Here is a 23,961-nt window from a genome sequence, read left to right on the forward strand (position 1 = left end):
CCGGTCATGGGCCTCCCCTAGGTCGACTCCGAGCGAGTGGGAGCAAGGGAACGAGTTGGTGAGAGTGAATGAGAGTGAGAAAGTGGGCACCATGGTGGCGAGATGTTAACTACTTCGCCTGGTATGCAGGAGGTCGTGGGTTCAATCCCTGCCTTGACGCCTGCTGCTGTATATTTGGAGTTTGCGTGTCTCTCTCTCTCTCTCATTATCACGGTGGCTGGGAGATGTTAACTTCCTCGCCTGGTACACAGGAGGTCGTGGGTTCAATCCCTGTCTTGACGCCTGCTGCTGTATATTTGGAGTTTGCGTGTCTCTCTCTCTCATTATCACGGTGGCTGGGAGATGTTAACTTCCTCGCCTGGTACACAGGAGGTCGTAGGTTCGATCCCGACCTTGACGCCTGCTGCTGTATATTTGGAGTTTGCGTGTCTCTTCCCATTGTTGCCTGGACTTTTCTCCGGGACCTCCGGCTTTTCCCTCCACATGTAGAATCGATTGTCACGCCTTTAAGAATATTTGTCTTCTATGAATTTCCACGCGATGATGACGAGGCCGCTTCGTTGGGCTCTCGTTTGTGATGGCCAGGTCGCTTCTGGGAAAAGAGATGCGTACTGTAGCTCGGGTTGGCTATTGCCGGCGACCTCTAGTGCTGCTGCTGGCCACTGTGACAGAACCATTAACACGTACAATTACACGCGTTCAGAGTATCCGGCTGCTGCTATAAATGTCCACGAGATGATGATGATGATGAGAAGGCCACTTCGTTGAGCACCTCTACCCCCACCCTTACCCCCACCCCTACCGCCACCCCTATACCCACCCCTACCCCTACTACCCCTACCCCCACCCCTACTACCCTTACCCCCACCCCTACCCCTACCCCCACCCCGCCCCCCCTCCCCCCACTGAACTTGAACCTTCCGTTGACCGCGTGAGTTTGTTAGCCTGCCGAGAGAGAGAGCAAAGCGGAGGGGGCGGTGTTGAGGGTAAGGACAGCGGCGTGGGCAGGCGGGCAGGCGGGGTTATTCCGGTCCATCCAGGTTCCTGGCTCGCAATGACCTGCTCGGCTTGCCCTCTGCAAACACGCAACTCCATCGGCTCGTTTGCAGTGTAAAAGAAAATTGAACTGGTAACTTTTTTTATTTTATTTTACCGGGTAAGGCCCCCAACTGAGCTACACGGCTCTTTATTCAGAAGCGACCTGGCCACAAATGACAGCTCAACGAAGTGAGCTCATCATAATCATCATCATCATCACGTGGACATGTGTAGCAGTAGCCAAATTCTCGAATCGCGATTCTAAATGTGGAGGACCCACGGGGAGAACATGCGAATTCCAAACATACATGCGACTCTAAAATATTATAATCTATTTTTATTTTAGCAGGTAAGGGCCACACTGAGTTATATAGCTATTTTTTTTCAGAAGCGACCTGGCTATCACAAATGATAGCCCAACGAAGTGGCTTATCGCGTGGAAATTGTTGATTCTGAACGTGGAGGGGAAAAAAAAATCGCGAGAATAATTCCTGTATACCAGGCGAGGTAATTAACATCTCGCCACCGTGATGATGATGAGAATGAGACATGCAAACGACAAATATACAGCAGCAGCAGGCGTCAAAATTGGGAGCGAACCCACGTCCTCCTGCATACCCAGCCGAGGTAGTTAACATCTCCTAGCCACCGTGGCCCCCCTAGGTCCAGCTTGAGGGGTGGGGGGGGGGGAGAGGGAATAATCCATGCGAAAGTAAATAAATAGACACCCGGCCTGTCTGTCAGTGCAAGCCTGACTGCTGACGAGACGCTGAATGTCGAAACCGAGTCCCCAGGGCTGTCTATATTTTCTTGCTGGTGTTGAACCCAATGCTGCTGAAATATTTCACACCCAGAAGTCCGCGCGCGTGCGTGCGGCTGCTGGGATGTGTAGAGGATACAATTGGAATGTATAAGCGTCGCCTAATTATCTGCTTGGTCGATGTTCAGGGCTAGCGGGGAACACGCAGAGTGAAATGAATTAATTTAAATAAACATGTAAACTTTTAACGATTTTAAATTGTACAAAGTATCTGGCCAATGGTGTCATCTTCTCGTCACTCCATCATCATCAACATCATCGTCGTAATCATCATCATCATCAGCAGCAGCAGCAGCAGCATCATCGTCATCATCATAATCGGCCATGATCTATCCACTGTTGCATGAGGGCCTCTCAGAGACGCTGTCATCACCTCACGCAGTCTCCTTGGACAACGTCACCGTGGACATTCTAGCGTTGATTATTATCATTCTGGCGTTGTTATTATCGTTGTTATCGCGTTGTTATCATCTTCTCGCGCCTCCCAATCTCCTCCAAGTGCTGGCGTGCTCGAGACGTCGCTCCGTCCGATAACGATGGCATCCCGGCCGATAACGATGGCATCCCGGCAACGTTGGGCGACCATTGGAATGTGGTTGGCCCAACAATTGGGCCCAAAGTTTCAACGTTTGGTGCGATGCGAGTTGGTGCCGTGAGCGAGCTACGATACAAACCCGGCCACCGGATTGTCTGAACCTGTCCTGGGACTCCCCTAGGTTGCCTCAGCCTGAAATGACTACCTGGTGCGGTACGTTAAAAACATCGCCGCTACGGGGAGACAAAGGCAGCCGGGCGTGGTGCTGGCCACCCACCGCCTCGTGTGCCGTGCCTTCAGAATCCACTTGGTACTCTGGGTTCTTGAATAATAATACTTTTTTTGTAAAAGGTTTCACGTTGGGGGGGGGGGGGGGGGTATTTGTCATTGTAGATTGCCATGGGCAGGTGCGCACACAGTGGTTACGCGTCTAATGTGGTAATTGGTTTGCCCGGTAGTGTATCGGGTAAGGCGGCGTGCATTGTTCCACCACCAACAACACCACCAACACCACCACCACTCATCTCTCCTGCACCACCCCCCACCATGAAGTTGTTCATCCAGGGCCGGGAGTCTCGCTTGTCGAGCGGATTTGCGCTGTGTTGGTTCACCTGGAACGGCGTGAACGCACGCGGCGGTGGTGGTGGTGGCGGTGGTGGTGGTGGTGGTGGCGGCAGCGGTGCTGGTGGTGGTGCTGGCGCTGCTAGTGGTGCTGCTGGTGCTGCTGGTGGTGCTGGTGGTGGTGCTGCTGGTGGCGCTGGTGGTGTTTGGTGCTGGTGGTGCTGGTAGTGCTGCTGGTGGTGCTGGTGATGTTTGGTGCTGGTGGTGCTGGTGGTGCTGGTGCACGCCACGGTCTCTGGAATACAGAATGAGACACCGCAGGCAGCTGATGATGGAGCGGCTGCTGCTCCCCCGATCCGGACACGTGGCACGGCCTTGGAGATTAACAATGCCGTCCCCCCCCGCCGGTCCACACCACCCCGATCCCCCCGCCGCCCCCCAACAAATCGCGTGTTACGTTTGTGTGCTCACAACAGTCGGTATGTTTGTGTACATCATAAAATTGCCGTATTACGAATTCTATGTACATGTGTGTCAAAGGCAAACGTGTATAAGCTCAATAGAGAGCAGTTTGTTTTCCATGGGAGTATTATTTTATACGTGTGTGTGTTTCTGTTTGTGTGTGTGCGTGTGATGGGGAGCGGTAGTGCAGCGGTTAGCGCGCTGTGCTACGAACCTGGCGACCCGAGTTCGATTCCCGCTCACGGTCAACACCTGCGACGATTAGCAGAACCGCTGATGGGCCTCCTCTAGGTCGACTCAGCCTCAAATGAGTACCTGGTGCGGTGCTTTAAAACATCGCCACTCAGGCCGCCGGGCGTGGTGCTGACCACCCATCCCATGGTGTGCCACGGTGCGGGCCTGCATATAGGCGCTGCTACTCGCTAACAGCTCTTGCCCCAGTGATGTGTAGAAGGCTACGCAAGGGATATTTGTCTCTCTGTGCTTCGGCGAGTAGCGGTTAGCGCGCTGCGCTACGAACCCCGTCGAACCGAGTTCAATTCTCGCCCACGGCCAACACCAGTAACGGATATCTGGACCGGTCATGGAGCTAGCCTGAGGCAAAGGCGAAGATCCCCCGTAAAGACTTAATAGGGCAAGTGCTGTTCGCGAGTAGCAGCACCTATGCAGGCCGACACCGTGGCACACGTGGGGGTGGGTGGCCAGCACCACGCCTGGCCGCATTTTGCCTTTCCCCGTGGCGATGTTTACTACACACCGCACCAGGTCCCCACGACCTAGCTTAGTCCCCACGACCGGCTCATGTAATCGTCACCGGCGTTGGCCGTGAGCGGGTCCTGTATGTTATAAAGGGGCCCTAAATAAAAAAATATATTAAAACACGTAAATGTTTAACTTGCATCGTTAGCAATTGTATTTTTTTCATTTAAAAATGTTTTCCAGATAATACGACAAATCGCTAACCTTAAACACCCAGTCGTTCGTAAAAGTCGAAGGCAGCATAGTACTATAGTGATAGAGCAAGTGCAGAATCACTGAACCGGAATTGATAGCTTGGAAGCATTTAGTGCGGGGCCCTTGAAAGTGCGGGGCCTGTAGCTACAACACGTGTTGTAGCTACTGCACGTGTAGTAGCTACTACACGTGTTGTAGCTACTACACGTGTTGTAGCTACTACACGTGTTGTAGCTACCACACGTGTTGTAGCTACCGCACGTGTAGTAGCTACCGCACGTGTAGTAGCTACCGCACGTGTAGTAGCTACTACACGTGTTGTAGCTACTACACGTGTTGTAGCTACTACTGCCACTAGGATCATTCATCACTGGCGCTCACCGCTGCGCCACCGCTCCGTCGTACACGAACACACGCGTGCAGTGCAAAGCCGGGTAAGCTTCCACACAGTAGTGTCGATGTTGGTATAGTTGTGTGCACACAACCCATGTCACGTGAATGAAATCCGGCTGAGCTGTCCAGCGCCGCTCTTGCACCTTTTGCAAATATAATCTAATGCCGTGTTCATTCGGGGAGCGGGTGTGGTCGCGTGGAATTCTGTATCCAGGTGCTCCGGTTCCCCCCCCCACCCATCCACATCAATTTAGAATCAACATGCATTAAGATTATTTAAGATTATTTTTGCCGCTCTGAATTTTTCCGCACGGTAAGCCACCTTTGTTGAGCTCTCACCTGTCGACAGGTAGCTTCTGACAAGTTACTAAATCGGTGTGGACCCTCTACCTGTGTAGCATGGGGGTGGCTTCGTGTTTTAATTTGTACGCGTGTGGGTCATTTGTCTAACTGTCTTGTACCACGCACTACGCGATCGTGTTTTTGTGTTATTTGTTGTTGAAGCGTTCTTACACCGTGCCCCTACCACGCATCAGTGAAAAAAAGAGCTTTACAGCTCATCGGAGTCTGCTTGCGGTATGAATAAATTGATGACGGTTATCGCACTGCGCTCGGCACGGCTAACGTCAGTGGCGAGCGAGTAACATGTTACACCTGGACAAGCCCCTGATTACCCCCCTGCGTCCCCTCTCTCTCTCTCTCTCGGTCACTTGAGACTTTAACATTTTCACACCTCCGTAATCACCGTCACCATTCGCTTTCGCGACGGGCTGGTGGCACTACGAACCCTGAGCCCGGTCTTGGTGAGCGGAGTCGATGGCCGGGGTGGTGTCTTGAACCGGTCCAGGCCACCGTCCCCTGATCCAACATCTCAGTGAGGATATTTGCACGGTAGGATGAGGGATGAATCTTGATTTGAAGCTTTCGTGACTGCAGGAATCCATACTCTTTGGTTCTTTCGGTAAAGTCACGTAAGGTAGACAATAAAATAATACAAAATTAAACAAATCACGACGTTCCGATCGCAACACAAAAAAAATAGCTGAAGCATTTTTATTTTTAATCTTTCGTGACTGAAGCATGTTTTTTTCCTGCCGTGGTTGTCCCACCTGATGAGGATTGTTTGTGTTGCGATCGAAACGTCGTGATTTTTTTATTTTAGATTATTTTAATTCTACCTACGTGACTTTACCGAAAGTATTGTGTTTGTATGTGTTTGTGCGATTTGTATACTCTCTTGTTCTTTGCACTTACTATCGTGGACATTTGTGGGGGGGGGGCGGGGGGGGGGAAGAGCTTTATAGCTCATCGGATTCTTCCTGCAGTATAAATAAACATTCGGATCCACTGGCCAGAGCGGTGAGGCCGCAAATCCAGCGGTGGATTGACACGTTGCAAAATAAATCGAGCGAATCAACGGCAGCTAATTTGACCTCGCAGGGAGGGGTTCAACACGGGTCGATGTTTCGCTCGCCCACTGTGCGTGAACATCAGCGTGGGTAGGCAAAGGCGGCCTTGTCGACCTCCATAGGTGTTACTCGCTAACAGCACTTGGCCCCAACAGTCTGTTGAAGGCCTGTTGAAGGCTATACGGGGGATCGTTGTGTGTGTATGTTGTTTGACTGTGTGTGCGCGCATCTGTGTGGTAGTGCCACACACACACGCACACAGGGGTAGCGGTAGTGCAGCGGTTAGCGCTACAAACCCGGGACGCGGGTTCGATTCCTGCTCACGGCCAACACCCAGTGACGATTATCTGAACCGGTCCTGGGCCTCCCCTAGGTCGACTCAGCCTCAATTGAGTACCTGGTCGGTGTGTAAACGTCGCCGCGAGGGAGACAAAGGCGGCCGAGCGTGGTGTTGCCCCCCGCCCCCCCCTCCCCCCTCGTGTGACGTGACAGCCTTCATCGGTGCTGCTCGCTAAGAGCACTTGCCCCAGACAGTCTGTGAAGGCTATACGGGGCAGCTTTATCATCCTATGCCTGTGCATTGTGCGTGTACACGCGCGTGTGTGTGCGCGTGTTGTAATTATCTGTTAGCATGAGGTGTTAAGTGGTTGCCGGGAAACTAATGATGCAGTAATGCACACTGCATGTTAAACCCTGCACATTGCAGCCTCGCTCGCCCGCTGTAGATATTTAAACATTCCCCAGGCCTCGAGTTGAATGCGTTTTTATTTATTCTGCACACCAAACACAGAGGTCCCCCGTGTAGCCTCCACAGCCTGTTGGGGGCAAGTGCTGTTAGCGAGTTAGCACCTACTCGGGTGGCTGGGTGGGTGGCCAGCACCACGCGTCGCCGCCTTTGTCTCCCTCGTGGCGGTGACATCACCACAGCGCGTGTGCCAGGCTACGTGCACGTTAAGGCCACGTGAAGTGTCTCACACCCACTGGCTGGTCACAGGACAGACCCAGTTGCCATGGGTCGACTGAGATGACTGGCAGATGCACCGCCTGTGCCGCCTACTGCGCCCACTCGCTGTGTTTTATCCACCCGGCGTTCCGCTCGTTGTTGTGAGCGTCGCTCCTCCCTGTCACCGTTGTTGCTGGAGGGCGCCTGGCTCCAACTGCCCAGTAGCGTCCTTCACGAGCCTCCTCCATGCACGCAAACACATAGACACGCGCACGCACACACAAACACACAAACACATAGACACGCGCACGCACACACAAACACACAAACACACAAACACATAAACACGCGCACGCACACCCAAACACACAATCACATAGACACGCGCACGCACACACAAACACACAAACACATAGACACACGCACGCACACACAAACACACAAACACATAGACACGCGCACGCACACACAAACACACAAGCACATAGACACGCGCACGCACACACAAACACATAGACACGCGCACGCACACACAAACACACAAACACATAGACACGCGCATGCACACACAAACACATAGACACGCGCACGCACACACAAACACACAAGCACGTGTCCTTGCTCTCCACGTTCGATGGCAACAAGATGTCCAGGAAGCTCGATGGCTCAGTATGGAGGTCCTGGTGCTGCTTGAGCTGCTGTCGCCACGATGAGAGGGCTTCAGTGGAGAGACAGGTCATGTCGTTTTGCCATTCCTCCTCCTCTGATGAAGGATCGCAGACCACAGTTGGGTTTACTGTGCGGTCCTTCGTGTGAGTTGTGTATCTCTGTGGGCCTCTGTGTATCTCTAGTGTGAGTTGTGTATCTCTGTGGGCCTCTGTGTATCTCTGTGGGCCTCTGTGTATCTTTAGTGTGAGTTGTGTATCTCTGTGGGCCTCTGTGTATCTCTAGTGTGAGTTGTGTATCTCTGTGGGCCTCTGTGTATCTCTATGTGACTCTATGGGTTGACTGTGCGTTCCATAGCTTGGGTTGCATGGCCTCAGTGGCGCACTCCTGTCACTCGTGTCTCTTGGGTGTATCTCCGTGTTTCTCCATGGGTCTCTATGCATCTCTCTGTGTATCTGTATGTCTACGCATCTCTTTGAGTCTCTCTATTGTGCGTCTTCTATGGGTTTATTGTACAGTCCACAGTTGCCGTTGTGTGGCCACAGTCGTGCTGCTGTGGCTTGTGTCATTAATGTATCTCTATGGGTCTCGATGTATCTCTATGGGTCTCCGCGTTTCTTTATGGGGTTTTACTGTGTGGTCCATAGTTTGGTTTGCATGGCCACAAACGCACTCCTGTGGCCAGTGTCTTCAATTTGCCTTGAGCGGAATAAGTTAATTTTAACAAAGGTAAATAAATAACTGCGGTTTTGTTATTTGCATTAATATCTCATACATACTTAGGCCCTTAGCTCCTGCAGCAGAATCAGCAGCCAGTCTCATGCAGGGTGGTCACCCATCCAAGCGCTATGCAGGCTTTTTTTTTCCTGTTTAACTTTCTGAGATCTGCTGATATCGGGTGGAGTCAGGGTGACTTTTTGCAATAGGTTTGAATATATAAGAATACAATGTATAGTTTGTATGTACGGTAAGGTCTCAGAGTACATGGGCTCAGAGTACGCGGACCCGCTCATACGTGACCGACCCCGATTCATCCTTATGCTTTGTGTGACTCGTACGTTCGCTACACGCACGGGGCGAGAAGCGAGGTGTCAAATCACCCCCCGCCATCACGTGAATTATGGATTTGACGGCGTGTAACTATCACACGCGCAAGAAACGAGTCCAAAATCTCTCGTGTTCTCACCGACCTGGATGCTCCTGATGATTAGTGAATCATTTACTATACAGTATTGTACTTTTATTAATCATTCATGTACATTTATCTACATTTTATATACGCTCTAACATTTTATATACACACTCGAATAGGCGAACCCCAACTTACGCAAATTCACTTTCACGCGGGGGTACACGGAACCTAACTCCCGCCGCATACTCTGACACCTGACTGTATGTAATTGTACGCCTTAAAGATGCTGCAACATTGGCTGTTGCAGTGGTTAGCAGCGCACCAGACTTGGCAATCCGGAGGTCGCCGGTAAGGCCCACTGACGTACGTAGCTCTTTTTCTGAAGTGACCTGGCTCTCACAAATGATAGCTCAACGAAGTGTCTCATCATCGTGTGGAAATGTACAGCAGCAGCGAAATACTCTGAACGCATGTTCATTCTAAATGTGGAGGGGGAAACTGGAAGATCTAGAGAAAAATCCACGTGACCACAGGGAGAGCAACATGCAAACGCCAAATATACAACAGGCGTCGGGGTCGGGATCGAACCCACGACCTCCTGCATACCAGGCGAGGGAGTTAACATCTCTCCACTGCGCCACCCACACCATGTGTCGCACGTATGCAATTACGTGTGCTAACCATTTGCTTGTCTGTGTGCACACATGCACACACATGCGTGTGCTGATGCAGATTTCACAACCACCGTGGCTTCTTGCACTTGGAGTCCCGTACCGGTGCCACCCCTCCTCCACGTCCTCGTCATCTGCGCCGTTGTCCCCGCTAGCCCCCGCTAGCCCCGCCGCCCTCTACGGCGGAGGGCGGTAGCGGGCGGGATGTCGCGCCCCGCGATGCGTGTGGCGCTCTGCGTCTTCGCCGGAGTCGCCATCATCGCCTCCTCCGCTGCCGCCACCGCCACCGCCTCCTTCCCCGATGACGCGACGCCCATCAACATCGTTGATGCCAAATGTGAGTGTATTCGCAACGTGTAGAGATGTGGCGGCTGAAGCCTTGCGTAGCCCGAGATACACAGCAAAGCCTTGCATTGGCCGAGAAACACGACAAAGCCTTACGTAGGCCGAGAGAAATGACGAAGCCTTGCGTCGGCCGAGTGACACGATGAAGCCCTACTTAGGCTGATAGATGCAATGAAGCCTTACATAGGCCGAGAGACATGAATTACTGCAGTCACGAAAGCTTTAAATCAAAATTTAACCGCCTCTACGGGGAGGGTTTTCACATAACTTTAAGATCCTTCAACAAACTCCGGGATAAGAAGGCTCAGCTGATCGAGTCTCTCACCTTTCTGAAGAGATGCCGCGACTCTGGGGTAATACCAATCGCATTTACACTGACCTCTGCTGCTGTAACTTCTTCTAATGCGAAACGAATTCTTTTCAAAACTAGCTTAGCTCTTATCTCAGAAAAAATCAGACTTATACGCACCGAACTAGATCAGTTAGACAAGACACTCTACAAATCACACTTATCATTGACAGCAACAATGTCCACATCGGATTGGGAACATGTAGACAATATGACTGCCTCTTCAGCTGCTACTATGTCGACCAAATGTAAGGACAACCTGATTTCCAAATTTAACCTCCTCTTCAACAAAAGATCGGACCCACACACCAAAAAGTTAGACGTTAACAAAGTCGTAATTCATCGCAGTAACAGTTCTATTACCGATTGTCTGAAATCCGTTTTGGCTGAAGGTCTAAACTTTGCAGTCACACCTAAACACATACCAGTTAATGATATAATTGCCCAAGTAGACGTTGCTCTCAGGGGCCTGGGTCACATCGCTGCAGACGTAGCAAGATCTGAAATCGCTGCAACCCTCAAAAACGCTAAGATGCCAGCTAGCAACCTCAGCAAAGATGAGCGTTTTGAATTATATAAATTAAAAAAGAGGGATGATATTGTAGTCCTCTCAGCTGACAAGGGCAATGCTACTGTCATCATGGATGAAATAGAATACAACAACAAAATTAAAGAATTACTCGACGATGGTAGTTATACAAAAATAAAAAGAGATCCCACCAACAGCCTCGTCACACAAACCAACAAAATAATTTCTGATTCAACCGCATTAATTGATCAATCTAGACAGTTTTCGTTGAAACCTTCTGCTGCCAGGCCACCAAGATTATACGGCTTACCAAAAATACATAAAGTAGATACACCCCTTCGTCCCATCGTCTCTACTATCAACTCCCCCACCCTACAAACTGGCTCGTTTTTTGTCTTAAATCCTGCGTCCTTTCACTGGAAAAACGACCTCTGCGGTACAAAATTCTACTCACCTGGTATCGACAATCAAGGGTATTTCCCTGTCCCCAGACGACCTGCTTGTCAGTTTTGATGTAGTTTCCTTATTCACCAAGGTTCCTGTACCTGACACCATCGCAATCATTGCAGACTTGGTTCATCAAGGACTAAACAGTGAGGTACCCCCCCTGGTGAGACACTGTTTAACCAATACATACTTCACTGGGAATGGAACTTTCTACAAATAAACTGAGGGCACCCCAATGGGCTCCCCCCTATCTCCGGTTATAGCTAACATTTTCATGGAGAAATTTGAGACAGACGCCATCCAGACTGCCACTCTGCGCCCAACCTTATGGAAGAGGTACGTGGATGACACTTTTGTCATCTGGCCACATGGCCGGCCTGCTCTAGACCAATTCTTCGACCACATCAATTCCATACACCTAGCCATCAGATTTACCATGGAAGTCGAAAAAGATGGCAAGCTACCTTTTTTGGATGTCCTAATTAAAAAGAGACCTGATGGTTCAATGAGCCACTCTGTCTACAGGAAAGCTACCCATACGGATGCTTATCTGAAACCGGATTCCCACCACCATCCATCACAGAAGAATTCTCTCATCAAGACTCTGTATCATACAGCCCAATGCATATCCGACCAGGAACACATAGGCAGTGAACTCAAGCACGTACACCAAGCTCTTAAGGCTAATGGTTACTCCGACTATACAATCCGCAAAGCTATCACTCAAACCATGAAGAAGGACCCTCTTGAGGAGCCTTTCAAAACCATCACTTTACCCTACATTGCGGGGATCACAAAAAAGATCTCCAAAATCTTGAATAAACACAAGATCCAGGTCCGTTTCAACACATTACATAAAATCCGTGATCTGGTTCCGTCTGTAAAAGATGTGATTCCGGACATACAATACCCTGGTGTCTACAAACTAAGTTGCCTCTGTGGTAGTAGTTACATTGGAGAAACCAAACGCCATGTCTCGGACCGCATTCGTGAACACAAAGCAGACCTTAAACACGGTAGGACCAACACCTCGGCCGTGGCAGGTCATTGTTATAATTCAGTAGGCTCACATGACATTGACTTTTCCAAGACAGAGGTTATTTGTAAGCCATCTGGCTACCATGAGAGATTCGTTCATGAGGCTATCCACATATACAAGCACAGAGACAATTTCAACCGAGAAGATGGATTCTGGCTTAGCAATCATTGGAAAGATTTGATAAACCATTTCAGGTCTTGATTGTTCACGCTTACAGTGGCTTTCAGACAGCATATATTAAAACATTTTCGTCTCTCCCCTCCTCTTTTCAGAACATAGATGGACTAGTCCTTCTAAATAAACTGCCAAATCGCTGCGCGTGGCGCTGACGTTTTTTTATAAATAAATACACCGTTTAAAAATAAATGTATGCAAACCGACACACCTGATGACGACAGTTTGTGTTATGGTCGAAACGTCGTGAGAATTTTTATTGTTTTATATATTTTATTATTTTATTGTTTGCCTTCAACGTGACTTTACCGAAAGAACTAAGATTATAGGCCAAGAGAGACAACAAAGCCGTACATAGGCCAAGAGACACGACAAAGCCTTACGTAGGCTAAGAGACACGGTGAAGGCTTATGTAGGCCGAGAGAAACGACGAAGCCTTGTGTAGGCTGACTAGCGGACAGGTCCATAGCGAGTAGAGTTACGGTTTTTAACCTGGTGCTCAAGATTCACCGTCGATGTCGTTTTGATTGGGCCATGTAATGATTCGTACAAATTTGTGTCGTGAGACCCTCCACCACCTCACACGGCCAAACAAATAAAATTGTCTACATGTACAAGAGTTTAACGGCGACATGCAAGGTATTATTGTTTCAGCCAAGTCACCGGTGAGTTGAAGATGGTAACAACCAAAATTGTGCATATGTTAAATTACCTCCCCAAAAAAAACTATGGATGATAAAAGGTCCTTGAATGAGAGTCACTTGCATAAGTTCTGTGATATCTCCTTCCGCGGACCATTCCCTGCCGATAACATCTGGCAGTTCACCAGCATTGATTCAAGTGAGCCTGACTCTGCTGATGAGACACTCTGCATCAAAACCGGTCCTGAGTTTTCCTTGCTGATACTGAATCATTGCTGCTATAATGACACACTCCCGGAAGGCCATGAGTTGTGTGAAAATTACTTTCACTTTCTCCTTGGAGAGACAAATACATGGAGATGATGTATCATCTGTTTTGCTACTTGTACCGCAACGACCCACAGTTAATTATTCTGTGTTTTCTAGCAATGAATGCATGCCATGGGTCGATGTTGTGTGAGAATTCCAAATGGATCCTTCATCTAATGGCGTGATGCCGATAGCACAAATTGTAATGAGAAACCTCGGGCAAAACACCAAAGTATTATTTGCTAATTTTGCATATTTTACAATGGCAAACATCTGGAACATAAACGCACAGCATCAATCTGGCAGTTTTGAATACCCCCGTGCATTATTTGCTTTCATCTTGGGCAAATAACCGTCGGCTAAAATCTTCACGAATTGTTTATCCAGCCGCGCCCTGCTCTTGGCTTTCCCCGTACGTGGGGTAATCGCGATGCCATTTATTCAGAATCTCACGCTTGGCCAAGCGTATTTTGGACGACAAGGCATCACACGGCTCTTGGGTTCCGCAGCCCGTATGAAGTGACTGAGATAAACCCCCTATCTCCGATTAGCGCGGTTGCCTGCGTACGGTGTGAAAGAAACACAGCACGTTATCGCAGGGCGGAGGTGGGTGGGGGCGGGAGGTGGGGGGCGAAAAATCCAGACGGCCGATCTTGCGTTGGGTTCCATTCCCTCGTGAATGCCAGGGCAGCGTGCATCATGGTACGGCCCGGGCAGCGGTTAGCGCCGGGGGTCTGCAACCAAAACAACAAGAAGAGCCGTTGTTTTTTTTTTCCGATTCGGTAAAACAACTTCAATATTTCAAAAGCCTCAAAGCAAGTGGTGAATATGAGATGGCGGTCCTTGTTAAACGGTGGTCAAGAAACGGTCCTTGATGAGCCCCGCGTGCGGCTTCGGAGCCACAGGCTGCCAATCCTTGAGTTACGAATCACGAACTGTGAAGCCGGTGCACTGAGACAATTCTATTCCCTTTGCCCCTTTCCCCAACTGCTACCGACCAGCGTGGTGAAATATGGTCATACAACACCCCCCCCCCCATGACCTGTGGGGGAGACCCCCAATCCAGCAGCGGATTGACACGGTTGAAAAGTAAAATCGAATCATCACCAGCAGTAATCGACCTTAGGAAGGGTCAACACTCTTGTGAGCACCGGGTGCTGTTATGTGAACATCAGCGTGGAGCGACAAAGGCGGTGGGTTGTCGGTGCTGGCCACCCACCTACCCACTGTGCGTCACGGTGGCGAGATGTTAACTCCCTCGCCTGGTATGCAGGAGGTCTTGGGTTCCATCTCGACCCTGACGCCTGCTGTATATTTTGAGTCTGCGTGTCTCTCTCTCTCATCATCACCACGGTGGCTAGGAGATGTTAACTCTCTCGCCTGGTATGCAGGAGGTATTGGGTTCCATCTCGACCCTGACGCCTGCTGTTTATTTGGAGTCTGCGTGTCTCTCTCTCTCTCTATCTCCCCGTGGTCGCTTGCATTTTTTCTCCAGGTCCCCCGGTTCTTTCCCTCCCCATTTAGAATCAACATCACGTGTTTGGAGTATTTGGCTGCTATACATTTCCACACGATGATAAGCCACTTCGTTGAGCTGTCATTTAAGATGGAAAGGTCGCTTCTGAAAAATAACTACATAGCTCAGTGGGGCCTTACCTGGTAACATAAAAAATGGTTTCGTTTTCAGTTTTAGTGTACCGTGTCGGCACAAAGCCCCTTTTCTGCCAGTTCACAGCAGCCGTTGTGCTCAGTCAACACGCAGGGTGAGCTCTCACAGTCCCCGCGAGCATCACCACATGCGGCTGGCTTTACCTGGCGGGCCCCCCTTTTTTACGCAGATAACGCATCAATCCTCTGCTGGAAGAAGATAAAGATCTCCCTTACACAAGTCGTTTTTGTCATCGGGGGTTGCATTTTCAAACTCCGCCACACCGATCAGCACCTTTTAGATGTTCATAATAAAGGTTTGTGGGTTAGATCGCGTTATTTAATAATGTGTCGTAACCCTCCACCACCCGACACGGCCAATCAGCAAAATAAAGTGTCACGTTGACAAAAGACAATTAGTTCACTACTTTAGCCCACCGGTGTGTTGAAGAGTGAATCCACAACATTTACAGTTTGAATACGTGACACTTTATCTTGCTGATTGGCTGTGTCGGGTGGTGGAGGGTTACGACACATCCATAAATAACGCGATCTAACCCAAAAACCTTTATTATGAATAATATTGGTTGCGAAAGCCTACGTGTTAAACTGACCTTTTAGATGTCTCCCCTATTATGTGGTCAAAATGTCCTTTTGAGGACCTCTCTCACAGCATCATCATTATCACAAGCATCTGGCTATAGCTCTTCCCCTTGATAGTCTATCACTGGGTGACACTCCCATGCCCGGCTCGGTTACCTGGCCTCCTCCTCCACCATGCACACCACGTGTCCCACTCATCATCACCAACCTCTTCGTCGTGTTTTAGAACGGCCCACAGAAGTGGACATCACAGAGCTACCTCTGAGATCCCTGTATCTTCAAGTGACGCTCTGGTCCACACAGAACGGCCTACGGAAGTTGATTACACAGAACTACCTCTGAGATCTTCTTAAAGTGACGCTCTGGTCCACACAGTAGCGGGCAGCACTTTTTCACCCACCCCACCCTGCCCCAGAGAGTGACGTTCATCTCATGACAGTCACTAAATACAATTTTTTATTCTCAGGATATGGAATTCAGCCAAATTAAGCGCAGGACCATATTTAACATGACAGGTGGTGGTGTTTAGTTGTTGATGTTGTATGTGCAGTCATTAACCTCTCGCTGTACGTGAGAACCCTAGCTGAAGTGCAGGCCGTGGCTGAAACCTTGGCATCGAACCCGGGGTCTCAAAGGTGCCGGGCTCATCGCTCTGACCTCTGTCCTCTGAGCCAGTGGGCCTCCATCCCAGAGGCTTTCTTGTCTGTTCGCCAGGTTAAAGTTCAGCTCTCTGACTCACAGGGGTGGCTATCTCTTATCGCTGAAAGGTCCCATTTGACGCCAAGACTTTGTTTTTATCACGTTACATTTTATCTCCATGGCCGGCGCTTTTGCGACTCTGGCGCTCTCCCCGCTCAATTTAGCCCGCGGTGGCTGGGACATCATCCACGTTCTGTACGTCTGTGTATGTTGAACTTTTTCACCGTGTTAATCGGAGGTGCGTGGGAAGGACAAGAAACTAAACACAAAAAAGCAATTATAAAGAAATGAATTTGTCAATCTAGACGATGATCATTTAAAAGTGCATAGCTCCCGATGGCTTCATAATATCGGAAGAGCATTCCAGATGGCCGGAGAAGCGCATCTGAACGTGCGAGATGCGGTAACCGTCTCTGTTCAATGGCTAAGTTAAAAGCCACTGCTGCTGCGAGGATGAGCGGAGTTTGCGAAATGATGGTTCATGTTCCTTGACGAGATCAGCGAGGTATTGTGGTTCACTTGTGAGATCTTCCGTGAAAAAAAGAATGCACATTGTTCTTTTGGAGGGGAACCAGGCTCTCCTTGATTTTTGATTTAAAGCTTTCGTGACTGCAGGGATTCATATTCTTGGTTCTTTCGGTAAAGTCACCACGTAGAAGGGAAACAATAAAATAATAAAAATATAAAACAATAAAGTTCTCACGACGTTTCGATGATTGCTTGTGTTGCAGTCGAAACGTCGTGAGAATTTTATTGTTTTATGTATTTATTATGTTATTGTTTCCCTTCTACGTGGTGACTTTACCGAAAGAACCAAGAATACAGGCCCTCCTTGTAAAAGCACCAGCTGCAATACATCAATAATGCTTCGTAATAATCTCCTACACTAACAAGCAATCGAGGAATGAGATCACATGTTGCCATTTGGTAAATCAGTAATCCACCACATCAACCCTGAATGCGTCCAATGTTGGTCAGATCTCGGAAAGCTGAGTGGGGGCTCGGCGGATAGGGTTGGCTGCGGGGAATCCCTCATCCAGCAGTGGATTGACTACAGGGCTTTGCCTGTGGATTGACTACAGGGCTTTACCTGTGCACGCGACTGGGGTGGGCTATGTGTGCATGTTTGTAGTGGCGGGAGCAGCAGCGGCCGCAGGGATCAGCGCCCTGCGCCGCGAGTTTAAATTCCCCCGCTCGCGGCCAATAACGGCGGCAAGTATCGAGGATGACCGGTTCCTGGGCCTCCCTTAGGTCGACTCAGCCTCAAATTCGTAATTGGTGCGATGCGTATAATGATCGCCGCCGGGGTGACAAAGGCGGCCGGGCGCGGGATGCTTGACCACCAACCCCCTCGTGTGCCTTGCCAGCCTACTGACTCGCAGCACTTGCCAGCCTACGGACTCGCAGCACTTGCCAGCCTACTGACTCGCAGCACTTGCCAGCCTACTGACTCCCAGCACTTGCCAGCCTACTGACTCGCAGCACTTGCCAGCCTACTGACTCGCAGCACTTGCCAGCCTACGGACTCGCAACACTTGCCAGCCTACTGACTCCCAGCACTTGCCAGCCTACTGACTCGCAGCACTTGCCAGCCTACTGACTCCCAGCACTTGCCAGCCTACTGACTCGCAGCACTTGCCCCAACGGTGGGTAAGGGCTACGCTGGGGACCTTTGTCTCGTCTTGTGCGCGTGTGCGCAAGCCCCCCCCCCCCCCGTCCGTCGCTGTGTCTCCACGCACCGCCCGCTGCGCACAGATGTCGAGCTCCCGGGGTCTCATTTCGATTGGCAGAGCTCAGGCTCGTCGCTGGGTCGACTCGGCCTCTAGACGTGTACATCTACCTGGTGCGGTGTGCGTAACGTCAACAGTGGGGAGACAAAGGCGGCCGGGCGTGGTTGGTTGTGACCACTGCCCCCCCCCCCAACCCCCCCACACACACCGAGACTACCACGCCGGCTTTCCCAGGTGCTGCTACTCGCTAACAGCTCTTGGCCCAAGGGTCTGCTGGAGGCAATGCGGGGCGGGGTGAGAGATCTCTGCGTGCCGTGTAACGGGAGCTACATTAGTGGCGTTCGCATTGATCGCTCACCTCTCCGCCGCGTTTCATATTTCTGAATTAGGCTTCGTTACTTCGTTATCCCTCCTTCCCCCCCTCCGTGGACGGCGCACGAGTGAGGGCACTGCGAGTTAGTGGCAGGATGGGGGGTAAGCGACTAGGAGGTTGGGAATAGGAGGAGGAGGTAAAGTGATGGGTGGGACACGTGGTGTGCAGGGTGGAGTAGGAGGATGGGGGTAAGCTACTTGGAGGTTGGGAATAGGAGGAGGTAAAGTGATGGGTGAGACACGTGGTGTGCAGGGTGGAGTAGGATGGGGGGTAAGCGACTTGGAGGTTGGGAATAGGAGGAGGTAAAGTGATGGGTGGGACACGTGGTGTGCAGGGTGGAGTAGGAGGATGGGGGTAAGCGACTTGGAGGTTGGGAATAGGAGGAGGTAAAGTGATGGGTGGGACACATGATCTGGAGGGAGGAGGAGGAGGAGGCCAAGTCACCGATAAAGGCGTGGGAGTGGCACCCAGATGTTGTCGACCAAGGGGAAGAGCTAATAGACGTGGTTGTTGACGACAATGATGATGATGACTGTAAGAGCAGTCCTTGAAGGAAGTGTTGGCTGTGTAACAAGGGGAACACGTAAAGCCGGATAGCGGTAGTGGTGGCGATTCCGTGAGACCGGACCTTGGAGGTCAGTGGTGAACTTGAACTCTGCAGAACTTCAGAGGCTATCAGGACGAAGGAAGCGATTGTGATGATGATGATGATGACATCCTGACCTTTGCTTGTGTCTCCCCCGTGTCTACCCAATGTCTCCCCCGCGTCTCCCCCGTGTCTCCCCCGCGTCTCCCCCGTGTCTCCCCCGCGTCTCCCCCGCGTCTCCCCGTCGGCCTGCAGACACGAGCCAGTACCCCGTGCTCCTGGGCCCCAGGCCAAAGAACGAGACGCGGCGACACAAGCTCAGCTTCCAGATGATGGTGATGACCAACTCCACCCTCTTCATCGCCGCCAGGTGAGTCACCGCGATCACCGCCACTCCCCCGCCCCCTGCAACGCACTTCGCGTTTCCTCCCAACAAGGTTGCCACCGCCGTGTCTTTTGAGGACGGTTTCAGCAGCTGTGGCAGCTGTCTCCCCTCCACCGGCGAGAGGGACAATCCTGAGGACGAAACCGGGACAGGTGGCAAGCATACTCCCCAGGCCCTGCCTCTCCCCCCCCCCACCCCCACCGAGCCTGATGGCCAACCCGAGAGGGTGCACCTTGGCTGGGCAGGAATCTAGGCGAGGTTGGACTGGGGGGGGTGGTGCAGCGTTGTTGGCCAATAAGAAAGCAATTCTGCGTAAACGTTGTATTCTAATACAGAGGGCTTCTCGCGCCTCGCCCTTCGTGCCCACTAATTTCCTCTTCTCCCCCCCCCCCATCCCCCAATGTGTGCAGACACTACTGGCTCGTACCACAAAGTTCAATAGATATTTTTTTTCATTTCGCCCTCCAACCATTGCCGCAGCTCCCACAACTCTAAATAAATGCTCAAAAAATGGAAAATTACGCTTTTCTTGATAATGGATGAAACAATCATTGATGAAGCAATAATTGTATTGATCATAGTGGTTTCAGAAGGGCTCTTATAGTTTAGTTGACGGGCAAACTGACAAACGGAATGCCGGGATTTTATAATAGATATGGCGGTGCTTGTGTAGGCCTCCATCCAACAGTGGATTGAACATGACGGCTGACGACGGTGAGATGGTGGATGCACGTGGTGGGTTCTGCGTTGGTCTTTCAGGGACTGGCTCCTGCCATAGGACTGTTCACCAAATACCAGGGCTGGACGGGTGGGAAGTGCTGCCCACTGATGCGTGAACCAGAGGCCTCAGCAGTAGCTTTGTGATAACTGCTTCCGCGTGCTGTTCCGCGTGTGAACCAGAGCGTCACTTGCGGTAGAAGAGATCTCGGAGGGTAGCTCTGTGATATCCACTTCCTCGGGCCGTTCTGCGTTTGAACCAGAGCGCCACTTGCAGTAGAAGGAATCTCAGAGGATGGTTGTGCTGCCGTTGCTGCTCATATCTGGTGGCTAGGAGATGTTAATTACATTCGCCTGGTATACAGGAGTTAATGGGTTCGATCTCGACCCTGATGATGCCTGTATATTTGGAGTTCGCATGTTCTCTCTCTCTCTCTCCCGCCCGTGGTCGCGTGGATTTTTCTTCGGATCCTCCGGTTTTCCCTCCTCCACATTTAGAATCAGCGTCACGCGTTTAGTATATTTGGCTGCTATAAATTTGCACATGATAAGCCACTTCGTTGAGCTATCATTTGTGACCAGGTCGCTCAGTGAGCCTTACCTGGTAAAACAAAAAAATCTAGTTGTTGGTACTCCGGTCGTGCCGCTGCGGGTCGTTTCCACACAATGTCCGACGTTTCGGCGCCGCGTGCCTCTGAGGAACGGGACGTAAGCGGAGCTGTGATGATGTTTATTTCGCTGGGGTAGCACGATGCCAAATCGTAAGTCTGAAAGTGAAACTCTGGCCCATGAGAAATGAAAATATAGTTTGCCCGCATAGATATTGCTCGTCGTAAATCTCCGTATGCAAATCGGGGGGGGGGGGGGGGGGAAATGTAAAAGTCTTCCCTGTAAACAACGGGAGAGTGAATCGAAATAGTTCCCCATTTCATAAACAACCCGTATTATTCAAATTGGCTGGTTTAGTGAGGGCCCTGTTAACCCACGCACGCACACAGCCCGTGCAGCAAGGATGTAGCCGGCGCACATGCCGTTAGCGAGTAGCAGCACCTATGAAGAAGGCTGACACGGCACACGAGGGGGTGGGTGGCCAGCACCACGCCCGGCCGCCTTTATCTCCCCAGTGGCGATGTTTTTTTTTATCCAGAAACTAATTTGAGGCTAAGTCGACCTAGGGGAGGCCCAGGACCGGTTCAGATAATCGTCAATGGTCTTGTCCGTGAATGGGAATCAAATTCGGCTCGCCATGGTTCGTTGCGCAGTGGGATAACAGCTGCACTATCACTCCCCACACACACACACAGGTGCACACACGCGTACACGCGTACACACATGCACACGCGCGCGTACACACACACACGCGCGTACACACACACACGCGCGTACACACACACACGCGCGTACACACACACACGCGCGTACACACACACACGCGCGTACACACACACACGCGCGTGTAAACACACATACACACGCGCGCGTACACACACACACGCGCGCGCGTACACACACACACGCGTACACACACACACGCGTACACACACACACGCGCGCGCGTACACACACACACACGCGTACACACACACGCGCGCGTACACACACACACACGCGCGCGCGCGTACACACACACACGTGCACACACACGCGTACACGCGTAAACACACATACACACGCGCGCGTACACACACACACGCGCGCGTACACACACACACACACGCGCGCGTAAACACACACACACGCGCGTACACACACACACACACACGCGCGTGTTCGTCAAATGAAATCTGCCCACTTTTGCAGGTCTATTACTACACACACGCAAATCCGCGCAGGTGAAGCGATTGCAGATCTGAGCCGTGAAGCGGTGGAACGTACACATTCTAGATCCCAATCGAGTGTTTTGGTGCACCGTGTGATCAGCAGGGATGGTGTGAGCCCGCCCGCGTGTGTCTGTGTGTTATTGTAGTGTGTCTGTGTGTTATTGTAGTGTGTCTGTGTGTGTTATTGTAGTGTGTCTGTGTGCTTCTGTATGTGTGTGTGTTATTGTAGAGTGTATGTGTGCGTGTCTCCCTGTCTGTGTTAATGTAGTGTGTCTGTGTGTTATTGTAGTGTGTCTGTGTGTTATTGTAGTGTGTCTGTGTTTTATTGTAGTGTGTGTGTGTGTTATTGTAGTGTGTCTGTGTGCTTCTGTATGTGTGTGTTATTGTAGAGTGTATGTGTGCGTGTCTCTCTGTCTGTGTTAATGTAGTGTGTCTGTGTATTATTGTAGTGTGTCTGTGTGTTATTGTAGTGTGTCTGTGTGTTATTGTAGTGTGTGTGCTTCTGTATGTGTGTGTGTTATTGTAGAGTGTATGTGTGCGTGTCTCTCTGTCTGTGTTAATGTAGTGTGTCTGTGTGTTATTGTAGTGTGTGTCTGTGTGTTATTGTAGTGTGTCTGTGTGTTATTGTAGTGTGTGTCTGTGTGTTATTGTAGTGTGTGTCTGTGTGTTATTGTAGTGTGTCTGTGTGTTATTGTAGTGTGTCTGTGTGTTATTGTAGTGTGTGTCTGTGTGTTATTGTAGTGTCTCTGTGTGTTATTGTAGTGTGTGTCTGTGTGTTATTGTAGTGTGTCTGTGCGCGCTTTGCTACGAACCCGGCTATCCGGGTTCGATTCGCGCTCACAATCAACGCCAGTGACGATTATCTGAACCTGTCCTGGGCCTCCACTAGGTCGACTCAGCCTAAAATGAGTACCTGGTGCCGTGTGTAAACATCGCCACTGGGGAGACAAAGGCGGCCGGGCGTGGTGTTGACCACCCACCCCCTCGTGCGCCGTGTTGGCCTTCATAGATTGCTACTCGCTAACAGCACTTGCCCCAACAGTCTGTTAAAGTTGTACTGGGGATTTTTGTCCTTGTTTTGTATTTGAACATTCCAGATCCCAAGCGAGGTGATGCAGCGATGGTGGACCCTCGTGTGTGTGTGTGTGTGTCTGCATGTCTGTGTGTGCGCGTGTGTCTGTGTGTGTGTGGGGAGCGGTAGTGTAGCGGTTAGCGCTACGCTGCGCTATGAACCGGTCCCGGGCCTCCCCTAGGTCGACTCAGCCTGAAATGAGCACCTGGTGCGGTGTGTAAACATCGCCACTAGGGAGACAAAGGCGGTCGGGCGTGGTGCTGGCCACGCACCCCCTCGTGTACCGTTACCGGCCTTCATAGGTGCTCGCTAACAGCACTTGCCCCTACAGTATGTTAAGGCTATATGGGGGATCTTTGTATTTTTGTGTGCGCGCGTGTGTGTGTCTGTGTACGCGCGTGTCTGTCTCTGCTTGTCTGTGTGCGCACGCGTGTGTGTGTGTCTGTGTACGCGCGTGCGCGTGCGTGCGCGTGTGTATTTGTGCGCGTGTGTGTGCACGGTTAGTGCGCTAGTTACGAATCCTGCGTTACCGATTTCGATTCCCGCTCACGGCCAACACCAGTGACGATATCTACACCGGTCCTGGGCTTCCCCCAGGTAGACTCAGCCAGATTATCCAGTGTATCTCTGTATGTATCTCTATGTATGCATCTCTATGTATCTCTGTATCTCTGTTTCTGTATGTGTATCTCCGTGTATGTATCTGTGTATACATCTCTGTATGTATATCTGTGTGTATCTACAGTGAGGGAAAAAAGTATTTGATCCCCTGCTGATTTTGTACGTTTTCCCACTGACAAAGAAATGATCAGTCTATAATTTTAATGGTAGGTTTATTTGAACAGTGAGAGACAGAACAACAAAAAAGTCCAGAAAAACGCATGTCAAAAATGTTATAAATTGATTTGCATT

The 23,961-nt window shown here is 50.6% G+C and overlaps 1 protein-coding gene across 10 annotated transcripts in view; it reads left to right on the forward strand.

The window, feature by feature from the left end:
- LOC116954900 (semaphorin-6A-like) overlaps positions 1-23,961 on the forward strand; it is a 179,372-nt gene that overhangs the window by 76,579 nt on the left and 78,832 nt on the right. For all 10 annotated transcript variants that reach the window (XM_076052753.1, XM_076052751.1, XM_076052752.1 and 7 more), the window contains 2 exons: positions 9,646-9,921; positions 19,311-19,425. In XM_076052753.1, the coding sequence (XP_075908868.1) occupies positions 9,789-9,921; positions 19,311-19,425 (248 nt within the window). In that variant the 5' untranslated portion in view covers positions 9,646-9,788. The remainder of the gene's footprint in view (positions 1-9,645; positions 9,922-19,310; positions 19,426-23,961) is intronic.

The sequence above is a fragment of the Petromyzon marinus genome, chromosome 57, assembly GCF_048934315.1.
Source record: "Petromyzon marinus isolate PM22_M1 ecotype Great Lakes invasive population chromosome 57, UKy_Petmar_22M1.pri1.0, whole genome shotgun sequence".
Classification (NCBI taxonomy): domain Eukaryota; kingdom Metazoa; phylum Chordata; class Hyperoartia; order Petromyzontiformes; family Petromyzontidae; genus Petromyzon; species Petromyzon marinus.